The 17,696-nt window shown below is 30.1% G+C and overlaps 2 protein-coding genes across 4 annotated transcripts in view; one reads left to right on the top strand and one right to left on the bottom strand.

Moving 5' to 3' along the window:
• The window catches only part of LOC105250922 (cation-independent mannose-6-phosphate receptor), a 17,546-nt gene extending 17,286 nt beyond the window's left edge, over positions 1-260 (top strand). Inside the window, exon 16 of the mRNA XM_011257312.3 lies at positions 42-260. Within this exon, the coding sequence (XP_011255614.1) occupies positions 42-134 (93 nt within the window). The 3' untranslated portion in view covers positions 135-260. The remainder of the gene's footprint in view (positions 1-41) is intronic.
• Positions 77-17,696, bottom strand: LOC105250920 (CD109 antigen). 3 transcript variants are annotated; one of them, XM_011257309.3, is made up of 28 exons: positions 17,677-17,696; positions 12,241-12,323; positions 11,637-11,829; positions 11,297-11,521; positions 10,906-11,156; positions 10,422-10,580; positions 10,033-10,204; positions 9,753-9,944; positions 9,562-9,663; positions 9,345-9,478; positions 9,041-9,161; positions 8,803-8,946; positions 8,569-8,688; positions 8,439-8,493; positions 6,078-6,297; positions 4,882-4,999; positions 4,487-4,673; positions 4,223-4,383; positions 3,996-4,134; positions 3,608-3,726; positions 3,383-3,522; positions 3,005-3,224; positions 2,507-2,884; positions 2,230-2,382; positions 1,978-2,153; positions 1,531-1,702; positions 1,302-1,404; positions 77-1,000 (listed from the first exon to the last, which is right to left on the bottom strand). In XM_011257309.3, the coding sequence occupies exons 2-28, from the start codon at positions 12,303-12,305 to the stop codon at positions 795-797; spliced, it is 4,425 nt and encodes a 1,474-aa protein (XP_011255611.1). In that variant the 5' UTR covers positions 12,306-12,323; positions 17,677-17,696; the 3' UTR covers positions 77-794. The 3 variants fall into 3 exon arrangements, with proteins under 3 accessions (XP_011255611.1, XP_011255610.1, XP_011255612.1); XM_011257308.3 differs by lacking the exon at positions 17,677-17,696 and adding an exon at positions 15,095-15,316; XM_011257310.3 differs by lacking the exons at positions 6,078-6,297; positions 17,677-17,696 and adding exons at positions 8,012-8,150; positions 15,095-15,315.

Genomic DNA, 17,696 nt, shown 5'->3' with positions numbered 1-17,696 from the left:
TTATGAGTTGCCGCATAAATTTTGCATTTTTATCATCACAGGTCAATACGACTGAGGAGGCTAAGCTTTTGTTCGGCGCTTCCGATCCTACGCAGTATCAAACGGACAGCGACGACGATCTTCTGCATGCGTAGCGAAACAGTATTATATTTTCGTTCTAAAATTAGAGATGTTATGAATTACCGAATTATAATAATTATTAATAATTTTATTTTCAATATTTACTGTAAATCGTCGAATATAAATCGTTTTGAAAATCACATGGGATAAAGTATGAAATTAATATATTTCATTAATAATCGTGTGCTACAAATTCCTATCACCTCCTTTTCAAGATTTCCTCTATTATTTTCCCTCTTCTTTTTGTATGTTTTTTTTTACATAAAACGTTACCATAAAAAGAATATCATGGGTAATAATTATTTTTCACAGCAGCAATTAATAGCTATGTTCGCTAGAATTAATAACTATATATATCCGTCATAGAGTATCATAATAAAAATCGAAAATGTAAACATTTTATATAAACAACGCTATATTTAAAGGAGAATCCATGATGTGAAAAATAATTTTTCCCTAACAACAAGAAACATTATTAGTTTTTGTTATAAACATAATATTACTAAATAATTAAATCTTACGTTAATTTGATTTAGATATTCCATAAAAAATGGATTATAATAATTTATATTCTGTATAACAAGTACTTTGGTCGCAACTTATATAGCTCCTCGTTATTTTGTTAAAGAGATTTAAGATATGTAATAAAATAATTATTCTTGATAACAACATAATTACAAGTACTTATGAAGCAATAAGTAAAACGAGAAGAATGTGAGTTGTAAATATACACAAGTATAAATACGAGACGCAGCGGATACTGTAGCATTATCCTTTTGTTTGCCAGGTTTCGAGACACATATATCTTCACAATCTTCATCCTCGCATAGATCACACAAAGTTGTTTTCCTAGCCTCATAAAACACTCTTGCTCTTCTCGCTGTATAGATAAAAATAAAAATATATTTCTTATAATATTTTTTTCTTATTTATATGTATGTATGTATATGTGTGTGTGAGTGTATATATACATACACGCACACGCACGCACACACACACACACACACATACATATACATATATACATATAAATAAGAAAAAGAAAAAAAAAAATATATATATATATATATATATATATATATATATATATATATGTATATATATATTATTTTCGTCTTAGAAATAGAGAATATCTCTCAAACATTTTTTAAAAATCAAATTAGTTGAAATAATATACTTACATGAATCATAGTAATCATATATAGAAACGGGAACTGGTTTCTGCTTAGCTACTTTATGCGTTCTAAACGCGGACACAGTAGGACAATATTCTTCCTTGATCATCTGTGATAAAGGAAATTATTGTTTTTTCAGGTTTTTCAAATATATTAGTATTGTATTTTTGTACAAATCATTGAAATAATTTATGGACATAGTTATTTTTGATAAGTTAAAGTTAATAGATTCTACCTTGTCGAAATATAAAACCACCATTGTATCACCATTTCTAGTTTCCACACGTTTTACATGCGATGATATTTCTAGACTCGGTAGAGAATCTCTATCAACGGTGAAGCCCGAAGGTAGACTTACTTCCATAACGGCCATATTACTCTCGTTTGCTTCTTTGGTTGGAACAAATCTGACGATAAAGGATTTGATAATAAATTTCGAACAATAAAACCGTGTAAGAGAAGAAAATAACGGAAATAAATATTTTTAATTTTAATTTTGTTATTTTTCGATTAAACTAAATTTAATTATACTTTTCGTTGTGTATATCTTTCAATTGAGAATTAAAAATAAATTTAGAAATAATTCTTTCATATGAAAATTGATATATCAAGAATACGCTGGCATCTTTCTTTTTCATCAACGATAAAATTGATAAATTTATGAGATAATAAGCAGACATACCCCGAGCATATAGAAAGTTGCAAATGATTGGGGTTCGAATTTTTGTCCACTTGGGGATCCAACGTAAATAATGGCCATGCTCCAGTTACATTCAAATTATATTGATAAGAGACTTGCACCAGCACGAAGCCTTTACCGGATGCTGTTATATTGACGAATCGCGTTTTCGAGGGTAGCTGTAAAAGACGCAAACTATTATAATCTATTCGTTATCGTAGTAATGCGAAATAGACATAATTTATTTCAACTTACTATTTGTTTCTGGAGTATCATAGAATTGCCGCTATTTATGTTCATGTAACCTTGACCATCTCTTCCATATTTAAATGCGATTCGAACCGAGCTCGTGTCCTTTGATAACTTCTCAGCGAGCTTCGCTAATGCTTGAAGTCCGATTACGGTGTCCTATTATTATTTATTATTATATTAAATTATTTCACGGATAATTTCGAACGAATTTTAGTTTAGTCTTAACACATATATTAGAGATAACATTTTGCGCTCATGCACTTTGAATAATTATGTTTACTTGTGTCGAAGCAAAACCGCCTTCTGTGTTTCTTTGTTTGACGAGCCATTTCATGACGGGAATAGCATCAGCGACCAGATTACGTCTGAGGTATGAAAGTAAAGCGTAAGATGTCATTTCGACATCAACGGAACGCGGTAAAGAATAATGCGGATTTTTGTCGTCTTTCGGAATAGGTTTGCTCCACCATTTGATACCCTGTTTCTTCATAGCCATCGATTCCAGGAAATTAAATGCGGACGTCTCGTACGGATGCTTCGCCAAATTCAAGGCATAGGCGCACAAACTCAATGCATACGTATCGTTTAATTCTTCCATGTTACGAACGATGTAATCGACGGCCTTGTTTATCGTATTACGATGTTTCCCTACAGAATCCTGCGTCAACATTTTGTTTAATTTTAATAATCGCGAAAAAATGCAATTTCTATTTTAAGTTTATAATAAAGAGAATAATATTAAAGAGAAAACGATATTTTATATAATGATCGTACTTACCTCATTTTCGAGGAAAGCGATAAGCGTGTACGCAGTTAAAGCGAGTCCTTTTGCAGCTCCACCCTGCATATCACGATGGCTGACCTTTCCGACTTCAGGGAAAGAACCGTTTGATGCTTGATTATTCGATAACCACTCCAAGGCTTCGTTTATGATCCTATCCTCGACTGCTATATATTCAGCCGCTTGCTTGAAAGATTTCACTACGAAGGCTGTAAGCCTGAAAATGAATGGAGTAACTTATGTGTGAAGTGATTAACATTTTAAATCATTTTAAGTAATTAACATTTAAATAAAATTTGAAGATTTAAATATCTCGATATGTATAAATATAAATAAATTGTAAAATAATATGTAATAAGCTTATTGAGCGCGTACCATGTACTTCCGCTAGGATCCGACATACCGAACGCGCTGAAAGAGCCATCGGTATGTCTGTAAGTTAATTCCTGCTGATAGCCGGTATCCAGGTATTTTAATGCTTTGCTTTGAACAGCTTGCGTTAATTGATTTGTATTCTATAAAAAAGATAATTTCTTAAATTATATGTTTGTGTGCATGTATCAAAAAAGAAGACGATAAAAAATATTATTTTTTTAATACCTTGAGATAATTTAAAATGACGATATTCGGCACGAAATTCAGCATATTCTGTTCGCCGCAACCAAATGGCATTTTTATTAAATTTGCCAAGTTCGGAATACTGGGGCCCAAGATATCACCTTAATAAATAATCAAATTGAAGATATTTTTTTCATTAAAAATCTTTTACAAAATTAAATAAATTTAAATTAAAAAATATAAATTTCTATTATATTTGTAAGTGTATCTTTATACATATCGCAACAAGTTTATTTTTAGATATAAATTATTTAGATATAAATTATTTAGATATAAATTAAAAAATTGAAAAGAAGTTGAAGAAAAGAGAGCGAGGGATACTGATTTAATTTTTAATTTAAATAATATAAGATTCAAGAAGTATCATTACCGACTGCAGAAATTTGTATGCTTTCGGAGCCCAAAACTGCATTATTAGGTATATTGATAGTAATGTTTGCACCCGTGTTTTCCACGTTTCTCAAATCCAGAAATACTGCTTCATTCTTGTACTGTGTTTCTCCTTCAGCCTTGAAGAATAACAAATGTTTGTGTCTTCATGTATCATCGTAAGTAATCGTGCACGAATAAAAATTGAAATAAAAATAAAGTGATTACATTGACGAGTAACTTATGTTCGACGCTATCGCCAGCCAAAACGCTGTTAGCGGTCGCTTTTATAGTGATGTATCCTAGTTCTCTTGGAATAATCATGAATGATACACTTGAGCCAGAATTAGCTTTCACATCCACCTTCTTCCTGCGATATAACTCCAATTCTGAAAAATATCAACAAATATAAAAATTTATTCACATAACTTATCACGGTTCAACTATAAATCTATAACATATAGATTGTTATATTATTTCTTGTATACTCACTCGGTACATCGTGAACTTCATTAGAAACCTCCGCAAAGTCAAATTGTCCCTCATTGGTTAACAAAACCTCAGCTGTCAAGTCTTTATTCATGTAATTGAATACTACAATTTGTATCCCTACGATTTCTCCCCGAATTACCGAGTACGGCAAATCCATAGATATGAAGAATGGTCTGAAGACTTTTAACTAATAGACAGACAACGAATAATTTTTATATAGAAAAGAATAGTCCTATAATTATGATTTCACTATTAGTTTTTTGTTTCCCTTTTTTTAATAATCTTTTTTTGTTATAATGTTATTTAGACTTTTTTAAACTATGCATGCAGAATGTGATGAATTAAACATTAGAATTTTTTGGACACAAATTGCATAGATATGTATAAATAACAACCTTTCTGGGTTCCTCTATAAGGCCCAACCCATGCGCATCGCTCACAGAGAATGCGGTCAGCACCCATGATGTAATAGAATCTGGTACGTTTCGTCGTAGTTCAGCTTTTCCTTGATATCTACAAAATATACATATACTTAATTGCTTCATAATCGAGATAAAATATTTAGATCAATAATTCTATAATCTTCAAATAATGAATAAATTATAATAAATAGGATATATAAACGGTAATGAAATATGCAACTAATAATATGCAATAAACACTGTAAACTGATTCTCATCTCTGATAAATTTTCCAGACAGTAATGAAAAAGAAATTATGTGTCGCATCTTTCAAACAAAGCAACAATATGTACAATACATGCAAATTGATGTAAAATGAAAGAAAAAATTCGTGTTATAAATTCTTAAACTTGTATCCTTTATCCCTTTATGAATGTACCGATACATGTTCTATGTATAAATGGAAGACATTATGTTACAAACAAGAACTTATTGCTCTCTATAAATGATATGACACAAGACATCATTTTTTCAAGATCTGATGTATGCATATGACGAAGCTTTGTATGTATAACATTTACGTTCTTGATATATAAGATTACACCTTTACCTTGATCAACTTTCACGTAGCGATAACTGTACAATATAGTATGTACGTTATTTACAAATATATGTGCAGGATGTTAAAAATATTAAAATATTTGCACACTTTAGTAGCAAGTTCACACGAAACAAGGAAAATAAGAGCTTGTACAAATATACACTCTGAAATAAGCGTAATTTTGAGTTACAATTAAAAAATTATATATCTTCAATAATAATTATTGTAATCATGTTACTTGGAAAAAATGATAATATAATATAAAATATCTAATTTCGATTTAGATAATAATCAAATACATATATATGTCGCGAAAAAATTCGAAAAGATTTTGGAGCAATTCCGAGTGGTTTTTCACAAGCTTAAAATAAAATGATTATTAAATTATTAAAATATTTTTTTCTTTTGATATATGATTTTTAATTTTTTTCTGAATTTTCGGAATATTTCTTTTAGTAGAACTATTTCACATTTATTTCGAATTAACGCTAAACGCATAAAATTTATATTGATTCTCTTTTCATTACATCCTGTATACATATATACGTAGGCGTGCATAAAACGCTAAAAAAGAATACGAGATAAATACCCTGAAGAGAAGTTTGCAAAAAGCCAGGTGTTTAAGATGTCATGCATTAGGAATACACGGGGCTTATTCCAGACAGGGTTTGGGATGCGAGAGAAGGCGTAAGGACCTGCCAGCGGCGGTCTGGTCACTAATCTGTGCGTGACAGGTGGACCAAGATCTGGTCGAAGCGTGGACACCCCATGAGGCGAGCCCGTTATTCTACCCTCGAGAATCTCTGGTCCTGCAATTCAATCCTGCGCATTGTATTACAACGGCCCCGATCGGAGTAAGCTAATTATACTCAAATCGGCTATCTAATCTCGATAGTATAATTATCTGCTATGAAGAGAAGGTTTATCTTCACAACCACTATCTTTGTTAGCTATAGAAAGATTCTCCATTTAATTTTTAACAACTTAATTCTTTTTTAATTAAAACTCAAATAAAATGAATTTTCTTCTATGATAACATTTTTTAAATTTTTATTTCAATTTTTATATTACAAAGATTACAAACATTACTTTGTGAATATTAAATTAAAATTCCTTTAAAACTTGAATAAAAAAGAAAATTTATCATTTATTTTTTATTTAAAAAATTTATACCTTGTTCTGTAAATCTTATTATAATCCCAAAATTATCAAAGTCCTGATATTAACACAAATTGATGTTCTTCTTAATTTGATTTGAGTTTAATGAAATAGTAGCAGTTCTAGAACATTCTTTTCAATGTCATTAAGAAATACTATTACTGGGTTATTCCATGTTACACACATGTAATTTGTCAGAAAAATGTTTTAAATTTAGTAAAATCGATTTTTATATCATAAAAGTTGATGGTCATCAAATTTTACGATTTCAATGTTTTAATTATTCTAATTGAACGCCAATTTTTATGAAAATGAAAAAATAAAAAATTTTAGAATATGAATGATAACGATTCAGTTAAAATAACCCTAATGAAAAATTAAATTTTCAACAAATACAGATAAAATTGTAGATTTGTATTTGTAAGACGCAATTCTGTAAAGTAAACAATATAGATATCTCTACCACTATTGTTATATTATTTAGAGTCTTTAGACTCGCATTCACTTCTGTAAATGTTATTATTCTCAATTTTAATAATAATAGAGATAATAGAAATAATAGAGATTTTATATATATTATCTAAGAATGGTGAGTATAAACTATTGTAGTTACAAGAAAACTCTATTCTGTCATTTTAATAAATTTATCATATAAAAAAATAATTAAAAAACTAGATGTTTGTCCAATAAAATCAAACGATTGGCGAATTGATAGATGGAAGATCAAGTCTAACTTTGAATTATATTCGAGAAATAAATATATCAATTTAAGATAAATTATATACTAAATGATTTTAATTCACAAGTATTGCATCTTATTTAAATTATATATATATATATATATATATATATATATATATATATATATATATATATATATTTAGAGAGTGTTCCCACAAATCCGTGCAAAATAATACTGGTGATTATCTGAAAGATCTCGAATAATTAAACTTTTTAACCATCACCACACGAATTATCCACTACCATTTCCATCGCAACAAATTCGATATACAGTTTTAATGCGCGAAGCGTTTTAATTTTCCTATATTATTTCGTATTCTATGCATACCAGTGAGTATTAATATTTTCTGATGAAAGTATATAAATGCAAATGACAAATTTTCCATCAAGAAGCCAGCACACCACAGATTAAAACATCAGACTATTAGAAACATATTAGACACATAAGACATTAAAGAAATATCTATACAAAAAAGTGAAGTAGAATGATTTCTTTGTTATTCATCGACTGAAAGAACTATTCAAATCAATATAATTAATCGCCTACTCAATTTATATAGAGATATATAGGAGTAAAAAGAGGATCTCTTATGCACTGATAATTTATTATGTCATTGGCATTACCCAGCGTCAAGCGTTTGCCAAAGCCAAGTTTCAGGGAAATTCTTGCGAACTTTGACCTTTTCGGGCGGTAATGCAGCTGGGCCTGAGAATCCCGCAGCGGATGCATATAACGCTTCATCCAAATTAGCTCTGTAGTATACTACACACATATAAGCTTGGTTAAAAAAATATATCTATGTTATCTGTGCGCGAGACTGAAACAAAACGAATCGATCACAATTAAGGAAAATAAATCGAAAACAGAATATTATTTTCATGCTATATTACAAATAAGAAAGAATAGTTACTGGATATATATGCTGTAAATATTCTATATCAGACGATTTAGAAATATATATATATGTATACACTTTAAGAATGTGCACGTTATATTAGTATTTTACTAAATATAGTATAAATTGGAAATATATTTTGTTTTAATACTTACGCATAGGGAAACTTTCGTGGACGAGTCCGTTGGTGAGGATTACTACGCCGGTTTTCTGATAAAAATATCCTTATTTTAATTCATTATAACATTGGATAATGATCGATTTTAAAAATAATATATATTTTACTCGAAACACGTCATCTGCCGTTCCTGAGCCGGGACTCCAAAGGGGACGACCGAAAAACGAATCTGTATACGGTGATGCTTTTACTCTGTCATATGACTGCAGTTCCTTGTACACTTGCTCCTGCGATGCAATTATTGAATCAATTCGTTATATCAAAAGAGAAAGTGCGTAAAAAATACGCGTGAAATTTATTTAATTAATTATTTAAGATATTATATATTGCATTTTACATACGTAAGAGATATCATTTCCAGATTTCAGCAGGAGGGATCTCTGATCGACGCCTAACAATCCGATGAAAGAATTTGGTTTTGCGGATATCACAAGATTAACACTTTCCCCAGGCATAACTTCGCCAGGTGTTACTTTAAGATCGATCTATATATCACAAAATTTTATACCGTTATCTGTATCATTCTCTTATATAACTCACCAATACACAAACGTTTTAAGAATAATCGCTATGACTTACGAAATTTTGAAGTACGCCCGCGAGTTCAACGTCTAATGAATCTGCTATTACTTCTCCGTCCGTTTTCACGTAATATACAATTATATGCGCAGTAGGTGCCATGACGTATGTTGCCAAAAATCTGAAAGGTGTTTTTATATTACGTAAAATACCTTTAAAATTAACTGATTCTAAAATTTAAAATACAGATTTAAATAAATTATGCAATTTAGATGTTTAAAATAGAAAAAAAGCTTCCTTTTTCAAAATGTATCTTTGAATGGTTCGAAAGAGATCTAAATTTAAGCTTTTTTTATATACTTACTTGAAAGATGTCGTGTATTTGTCTTGCACATAGATCGAGCCGGCGTCTAGAATGTCACCGCGACCGAGTACTTCGTAACTTATGTATTTCAGCGGAGCGGTAGAATTTACTTCAATCTCGACATAATTGTTCACCTTATAAAAAATACAAGATATCGTGAAATGAGAATTATTACCGAAAGAAAATTTTGTGTGCGATAGATAGAAAATATATATACCATTGGTTTTTCCGTTTTTAGGACTGCTTGAATGTATTCGTTGCTCAAGGACGTGGCAGAATTAGTCGTGGGAAACCATTCGTGAAGATTTAAATATTGAGCCTACATATGCACATACATAAACAATCAGATTTGTAGATAATGTAAAAATAGAGAAAAAAATGTGTCTCGAAAGTACATAATAACATTACCTCTATATTTAGAGGGAAGCTAATATTATCCTTCTGCTTGGGTGGATATAAATCCAATTGTATCATGCCGTTCTGATCCAACATTTTTGTGATATTAAAATAATCTGATCGATCGTATGAATATCCATATGCTATCAGGACATCATTCTTAGTGTCCTGTACTGGTGATCCATCGTGATTCGTTAATTTTAGCTGCAAAATAATAGTCGCGTAAATAAAAACGTGCGTTTTAACTAGAACATTTACGACAATTAAATGTGCCATAATAAGACATGCTTACGAAAGCGGTGTATTTTAATCCCGGTTTAAAGTATTCCGACGTTTTTATTAGTTCCATCGTATACTTGTGTTTATGTAGCGTTATTTGTATCGAGGTGTTTTGCCTCCTGGTGGTTAACGCCTCCTCCACCACCACATCAATCATGACGGGCCTTTCGTATTCGTCGGTTAATCTAAAAAATAATATAATGTATACATTATAGTATCAACTGTGTAACGCATCTTAGAATACTACAACAGAAGAAAATTATAAATAACTATAATAAATTATGAATAACAAGTTATCTGTTAAAAATCTGGTCAATTTTTTATTCCAAGGGATAACTTTTATAAATGCTATCATATTTTCAAATTATGAAATGACATGTATAATATTAATGCAAAATTTACCTCAATTCAGACAAAATGTCGAAATCAACTATAGCTTTCCCGTCAATTGGTACCACTTTTCTCACGGGTTGTTGAAATATCGGTTGAATGACGCCAGAAAAGATGTCTGGATAAGCTGTTATCGTAGCTTCGCCTTTTACCGGCTTTCCATAAGTATACCTAAATTAGGTGCACTTACAAATGAATATCTTTGGTCAAATTTTTCGTATAGATATTAATATAAGTCTAGAAAGTCTTCACGTGTACGATTTAAATAGCATCAAGTAAATGAAATAATCTCAATTATCAATTTTTTGAATTGATTAATTTCATAAAATAATAACGTTTTCGAAGTCTATCTATCGCTGGAAAAATGTAAGGCACACAAGATCGAATTACATCTTTATTAATTAATAAAAGGCGATCAAAAAGGCGTAGTTTGTGATATATTTGATCGATCTGAACTCTCTTCTAGGAATTAATTTGCTAGAAAGCGATCGCTTACCTCGCGTGGACAAACACCGTAATTTTTGATTCCTTGAATTGCACATGTTTCGGCGAATCAATCGTCACCTCGAAGTTGGGCAGGACGTACTCCGCGACTTCAAACTCCTTTTCGAACGTCTGATCGCCTACATTGGCAATAATCTTCCAGTTGCCCAATACGGGTGACTGTGACAGTTCTAATTCGCTGCTATAGATCCCGTGAGTCACCGGTGGTCGATTCCATTGCTTGATACGATTCCCATCGCCGTCCTATAGCAATTTTTTTCTTAATGTTTCGAAAATTCGATGTGTATATTCTCGATTAATCATTTTACTGTCTTGCGAATATTGCGATATTTAAATGAGGCTATATGATTTTTATGTATGAGAGCACTAAATTTGTTACTCACGATAATATATACATCCGTCGGTCCTACAATACTCGGCCTCAGCCTTGAATCCAATATTATACAACGAAACATAACTTTGTGACCGGGTTTATAAATCGCTCGATCAGTTTGGATGAAAACGGAATAACTTTTGTGCACATATTCGATATCTGTCGACTTGAGAAAATCGATACCCGATAAGCCGCGTGCTGTAAGTTTGTATTTTCCCGGCGTGGTCTCGCCGATCTAACAAAATAGAATAAATAAGATATAAATACAAATTAGAATGGGACAATGAAAAATTTAAACTCTTTTATATAAGTCTTAATCTTTTATATAAGTATATTCTTGCAATACGTACGTTCAATAGTAAGATTTTAGTGGAGTAAGGTTCGACTACCACCGTTCGAGATATATTGAATATCCTTCCTGCATCGAGTTCTCCGGTTAACTCGACATATATTGTTGATGGTGTCGATATGCCAGTAACACTTGCCGCCACATGATACTCTGAATCAGGACGTACCACTTTTGGAGCAACAATCGTGTAGTATCTTTAAGGAAAATAAGGATTTTTAATCAATAAAAATCAATTATGCAAAGTGATATTAAAGCATATTAAATTCTATAATTTGGCACAGAATTCGGAATACAACTTAATGATTGTTCAAATTAATGATTATTTAAGACGATATATTCATTGATTTTATTATTATTATTATTATTATTTTTATTATTATTATTATTAACGTTGAGACATGATAAACTAGATGCTGAATGTATAAAAATTTATTTTCATAAATTGTAATGCAATTTATTATATATCACAACTCATAATCATAATAAATAAAATGTATTATATATAAAGTATTATATATTTTGCGTAATAAAATATAATACAATATATAATGTATTATATATTGCAATAAAGATATTTATATTGTATAAGTATACTAAGTACTTACGACTCTGTGGCTACATTTGAGATTATTCCTGATAGCACTAGAATGCCCAGCCATGCATATTCCATGTTCCAAGAAAGAAGAATCTATGATGAAAAGAACATCAGTTGTAATTAAAGTAGCTGATAAAATGTTCGCCTAGAGAAAATAAATATATAACCATTCGATTAAATAACAAATATTAAAAAAGAAAATTCATAAAAAGCTTTTTACATAACATCAATGCGAAAAATCAATTATTTATATATAATTAATTCTCAAATCTTTCTTTTTTAAGTAAAAATTAAATTTAAAAAATTTTTCTCTCGAGAGCAACATATAGTATAAAATAATAGCAAATTATATAAGAATATGTAAAATAATATGATATTTGTATTCCGTAAAATTGCGACGGAGTTGCAAGATTTCGCAATAATAATCAATCAATCACATTTTTCTTCAAACGTGTATAATGTGTTATAAAAGTGATAACTCGAGATACAAATGTCCACGGATGCAAATAAACATCATAAATAAAACTCAAGAATGTTACTAAACGCTGCGAGTAATTAGATGCAATTATGTACGTATGTAAGTGACACAATGCATATAGTGTGTACAGCTATCAATAATTATATCGCTGTAATTTCCCTTCTTTTGCGAAATCACGTTTCCTTATTGGATTTTCCGGGAATTTATCGCGATGTCCATCATCATTAATTTAGAACAATTTGCGTGAATAAAATAATTAGAGAAAAAAAAAGATGCTTAATAACGAACAGAAATATGTAGTATGGATTATTGAATATTTCTACGAATGTGACGTGAGATAAGAGGCTGGATAATTCCAACAAAATATATTTTCTTACATCCGTGTATTACATAATAACTTAATGAAATTGTCTTTATTCGGTAAAACAGGTTTGCAAAATGTTTTGCTGTCCAATATATACATATTGGATATATATATATATATATATATATATATATATATATATGTATATATATCGATTAAATATAATTTAGAAGTTAGAAGCTTAATTCTTGAAACAAATATTGACATAGTTAAAAATTGTAATTCTAACTTGCTTCTAAATTATAACTATTGATTTATTTTACGCAAGAATGTAGCAACATTCTCTTTCGATAGTTGAAGTAATAAAACGTAAAACAACTTGATATTTATCTATTTCTTGATAACCGTATGAACTATTAGTAGATATTATGTTAGATTTTAATTGTTTACACTTTCAATATAAATAAAGCAGATACAACAACATAGCATTAATAAATTAAATTTATAAAATTTTTCAATTGCAAATTTATAAATTAAATTTTACATTCATAAAGAAAAAATTTAATAAATTAGTTTCAATTTTATAGCTTTAATTATGTTTTCTTGCGCGTTATAAATTTGTTATTATTTGATTCGTATTACCGTCTCTTCGAGATACAAATTGAAACATTACTCATTTAAATTAAATACATTTAATTAAAAAGAGGAGAATTTAAAAAGAAACTATTCATTCTCAATTCGCCTCTTTTTTGTGAGTGAATGAGATCATATTAATGCTGAGACTTGTAATATTAGAAGGATTCAATTGCGTATGTGAAACTTTCGCATAGTGCTTCACTTTTTTTGCGAACAAACGATCGTTCTACTTTGTCGCAGTTTTAATCACATAGCATGGATTAAGAATGCGGAAAATATTACATATACGTGAAAAAAATATATCAGCAGGTCATTAAAATAACTTATAATTTAAAAAGATTTCATGTGTCATATTTTAATATATATAATTGTGAAATCAAGTTTTTTTATCAAATTATACTAAAAAATATTGTTAAAACAATATTATTATAATAATTTATAATTATAATAAGAAATGCAGCAAAATATTTATTAAAATATGCTCTCTATTTTAATACAAAATAAAATTTATTTACATATTATGATATTATTTAAAAGAAGACTTTAAATTTTACGTTTTTACTGACAATAAATATCAGTATTTAATAAAAATTATTTGCTTTCATTTCCAGAAATTTAAAATACGCTAAAAATAAAGACACTACTGTTCAAATACACACGCCACTGTTCAAATAGAGAGTTCTATTTGTCGTGTATTAATTTTTTATCAGTGAAAATATTGAGGTAGTAATATAATTTTTAAGTTACAAGCAATTGAAAGATTTTGGGCGAACAAAACTTAAGAAAAAAAATTAAATCAATAATAATGTTTCATAATTACATTTACTAACTGAAAATTCATAAAGGCAGTTATTATAATTTTAGTTCAAGGCCTAGTTTCAATGACATATAATGATGAATTGGAAAGTTGCAATAATGATCTCTCTTGGAATTTTCACTAGGAAGAATCGACTTTACTCATTGATCAAAGAATCTGTCGCTGAAACATAATGCGCGGGAAGTGGGACACCCGATATAGTATACGATAATAGAGCGAAATCCTCGATATGAAAGTACACATTCATAGTGAACTCCTACTCTGTTTCCATACTTATTTACTTTCCAAATTCGGAAACTTCGGAATTTCAATTGCAACCATATAAAGTCTCGTCAATTAAATTCGTCGTTTATACAATCGGATCTACAAATTACTGACTGCCGAAAATCACGATCGATTCGTCGCTACGACTTTGGAACGACTTTCACCATGCGGGATCCAGGACAACCGTGAGGAACGATGGTAGTAAATCAAATCCCGGCATGTCGTCGAGAGCGAATATCCCGCGGTTGTTCCATCTCATAATCAATAACCCGTTCGTTCTTAAAAAGACTCCTTTCGCGAAAATGACAGGTGGAAGGTCGCGCGTCATCGCGCGAAATAAATTCGTGACTCTGTCGATGACTCACCTAGGTCAGAGAAGAGATAAAATGATGAAGATCGTGCGATGAAAATCAAAGATAGCGAATCGGACAATTCGCGTTATCCGCAAACACTATCGTTGTTTGCCCGTTTCCGGGCGATGCGAAGAAAAGACGCGCAGATAGAAGGATCCAAAAAATCAGATGAACTGAGCGGAGACGCGTTTGCTTAACGGCGCAACGGTTAAGCAAGCACTGACGGCCACTACCAATCATGGCTGCAAGAAACCGGGCAGTGCAGGTTTCCCTTCCGCCCCCACCGTCTTCGCCCCAGTCACATCTTTACCGTTAAGCAAAAATAACGCGATAATACATCGACTTCGCAGGCCCGTTTTCTTATCTCTGAAAGAGATCTTCACATACCTAGGAATGCAATTTGGAGAATCCAGAAATTATATACTTGACTATACTTATCCAAAAAAATATTACGTGCTAGAGTCAAATTGTGGGATTATCTCGTAGAAAATATCACACAGGGCCAGTTTTTGAAGCAAATATGTTCTCTTTCCGAGTTTCTTCTTTTTCTTAAACGTACAAAGTATCATGTAACATCTGTATGAATCAATCCGATCGTAAAATTTTTTATGGAGAAGAATAATTCTCACCTGCAAATGAAAGGCACATCTATAAAATTATACGCAGCTACGCATTAATCAAGAATAATCGGAAGCAGAATTACGGAAGCAATATACGTTGCATATGATTCAATTTAATAAATTTTTTTGATATACATACTTTTTAAGAATAAAGATCTTTGGTAATATTAATATGTGATTCTATGCAGTCTATCTAATCTAAAATTCGAATGGTCATGGAATTTCCCAGTGGACGAATATGGGCATGATTGATTTCTATACATCCTGTCAGTGATGACATTTGACGTAATTTTAATATCATCAAGCAACACCTGCCGCTCGTGGTGACTTTAATGCGTGTCCCGCTTCTAGTGAGAACAGACGAGGCTACCGTACAAGTAATGTAGGCCTGCAGAGATATTCCATATCTTGATGATCTCTTAGATCGCTGTGAAAAATATTTTTTTGCAACAAATAGAATATAATGTGCGCTTTCATATACATACTTTATTATAATTCAAAACCGTAGTGTTTCATTAATCTTGTTACTAAAATATTAATTATAGTCAAACAAAGCAGAATTTTACGTCAAATAAACTTTCAATTAAAATACCTCAGGAATTAAAGCTATAATCAAAAATCTAACAGCACTTTTCTAGTACAATGTAAATGTCGATTGTGATCAGTTTGAATAAAATTGATCACTAAAAAAATCTCAAAGATAAAAAAAGTACGCCAAGTACATGAAAGAATTTTTATTTTTGTGAGATTTTTTTAGTAGTATAATTATACAATATTATCGAATATTTATTATTGAAAAAAATAAACGACGTTCCATGCACAAAAAATTTGTAAGATATAACACATTTTTAAAAAATGTTTTACAATTTACAAGATATCTGCGATAGACATAAAATTATTAGAGATCACAAATACAAAATATAATATCTATAAATAACAAATAAAATCTGTCGATATCAAATATATAATAATCGATTATATGTCATATGATCGAGTTAGCGTTAAATATTATGTAAGCTCCTTGATCTTTAATATAGAATAGAATTTTCTTTCAAAAAATGGTACAGATAATAAATATAACCAGCTATCATAACAAATTCAACAATACTTTCCCGATAAGTTTTATTTGTAACTATTATACAATAAGAGTCTTATTGTAAAATGATTTGTATTCAATACGAGTAAACAAATGCTCTGCGTTCGTTTCCTCGAAATATGTATCTTGTCAAAAAGAAATAATCATGTTTTTTTTTATTATTTGCGTTGAATCCATTAACATCTGAATAAACGTCAATGAATGACATACTGTCAATAGTTGAATCATTCGTGACATATAATCAAAAATATTTCAAAGCGAGCGATATCCGATAATAATTGATGTATCCAAGATACATCAATTATTAAGCAGTTGAATCACATGATTAGTTTTCGTTATTAAAAATAATATTTTTTTCATGATTTTTTCACAATTTTTATTAATAAAATTATTTTACTTTTTTTATCGAAAAACAATAAAAAAGGACTTAAAGATTTCAGGTAGCAGAATGACGTCATGACGTCATAGTACATCATTAAGATGTCATTAAGATGTCATCTTTAGACGTCATTTTGCTACCTGGAATCGTATGGTGATTATTAAAAATATGCCTAGTCACACATATACATGTCAAAGATACTGAATGATACTGAATTTTAAAAAATTTTCTTTGGAAAGAATTTTTTGATAATGTCTACTCGTCTCTTTAGAATATGTTTAATATTTTGTGTTAAAGTGTATACCTATTGGACGGCGGCGTACATTTTGACGATACGTTACGTGTCAAATGAACAAACTATGTAAGAGACCATGTAATAGAATCCCGCTCTATTCTGATGAATTTTTAAATGTTGTATGATATTCTGAACAGCTGTCATCGCAATAATATAGATTTCTATTTTGCAAGTGCGAAACATAATATTTGTCAAACCTGATACCTTTACTTGCGTTGCTCTCT

The sequence above is a fragment of the Camponotus floridanus genome, unplaced genomic scaffold (genome assembly GCF_003227725.1).
Source record: "Camponotus floridanus strain SB8 unplaced genomic scaffold, Cflo_v7.5 scaffold18, whole genome shotgun sequence".
Lineage (NCBI taxonomy): Eukaryota > Metazoa > Arthropoda > Insecta > Hymenoptera > Formicidae > Camponotus > Camponotus floridanus.
Note: the sequence above shows the minus strand (reverse complement) of the source record. Positions and strands in the feature narration are given on the sequence as shown.

Excerpts from the sequence above, each read along its gene's own strand:
- LOC105250920 (XM_011257309.3), bottom strand. The coding sequence starts at position 12,305 with ATGGAATATGCATGGCTGGGCATTCTAGTGCTATCAGGAATAATCTCA. Across the intron at positions 8,689-8,802 it reads CTGGAAATGATATCTCTTAC|GAGCAAGTGTACAAGGAACT; the intron begins GTATGTAAAATG and ends ATTGCATCGCAG. Across the intron at positions 4,674-4,881 it reads TTATAGAGGAACCCAGAAAG|TTAAAAGTCTTCAGACCATT; the intron begins GTTGTTATTTAT and ends TCTGTCTATTAG.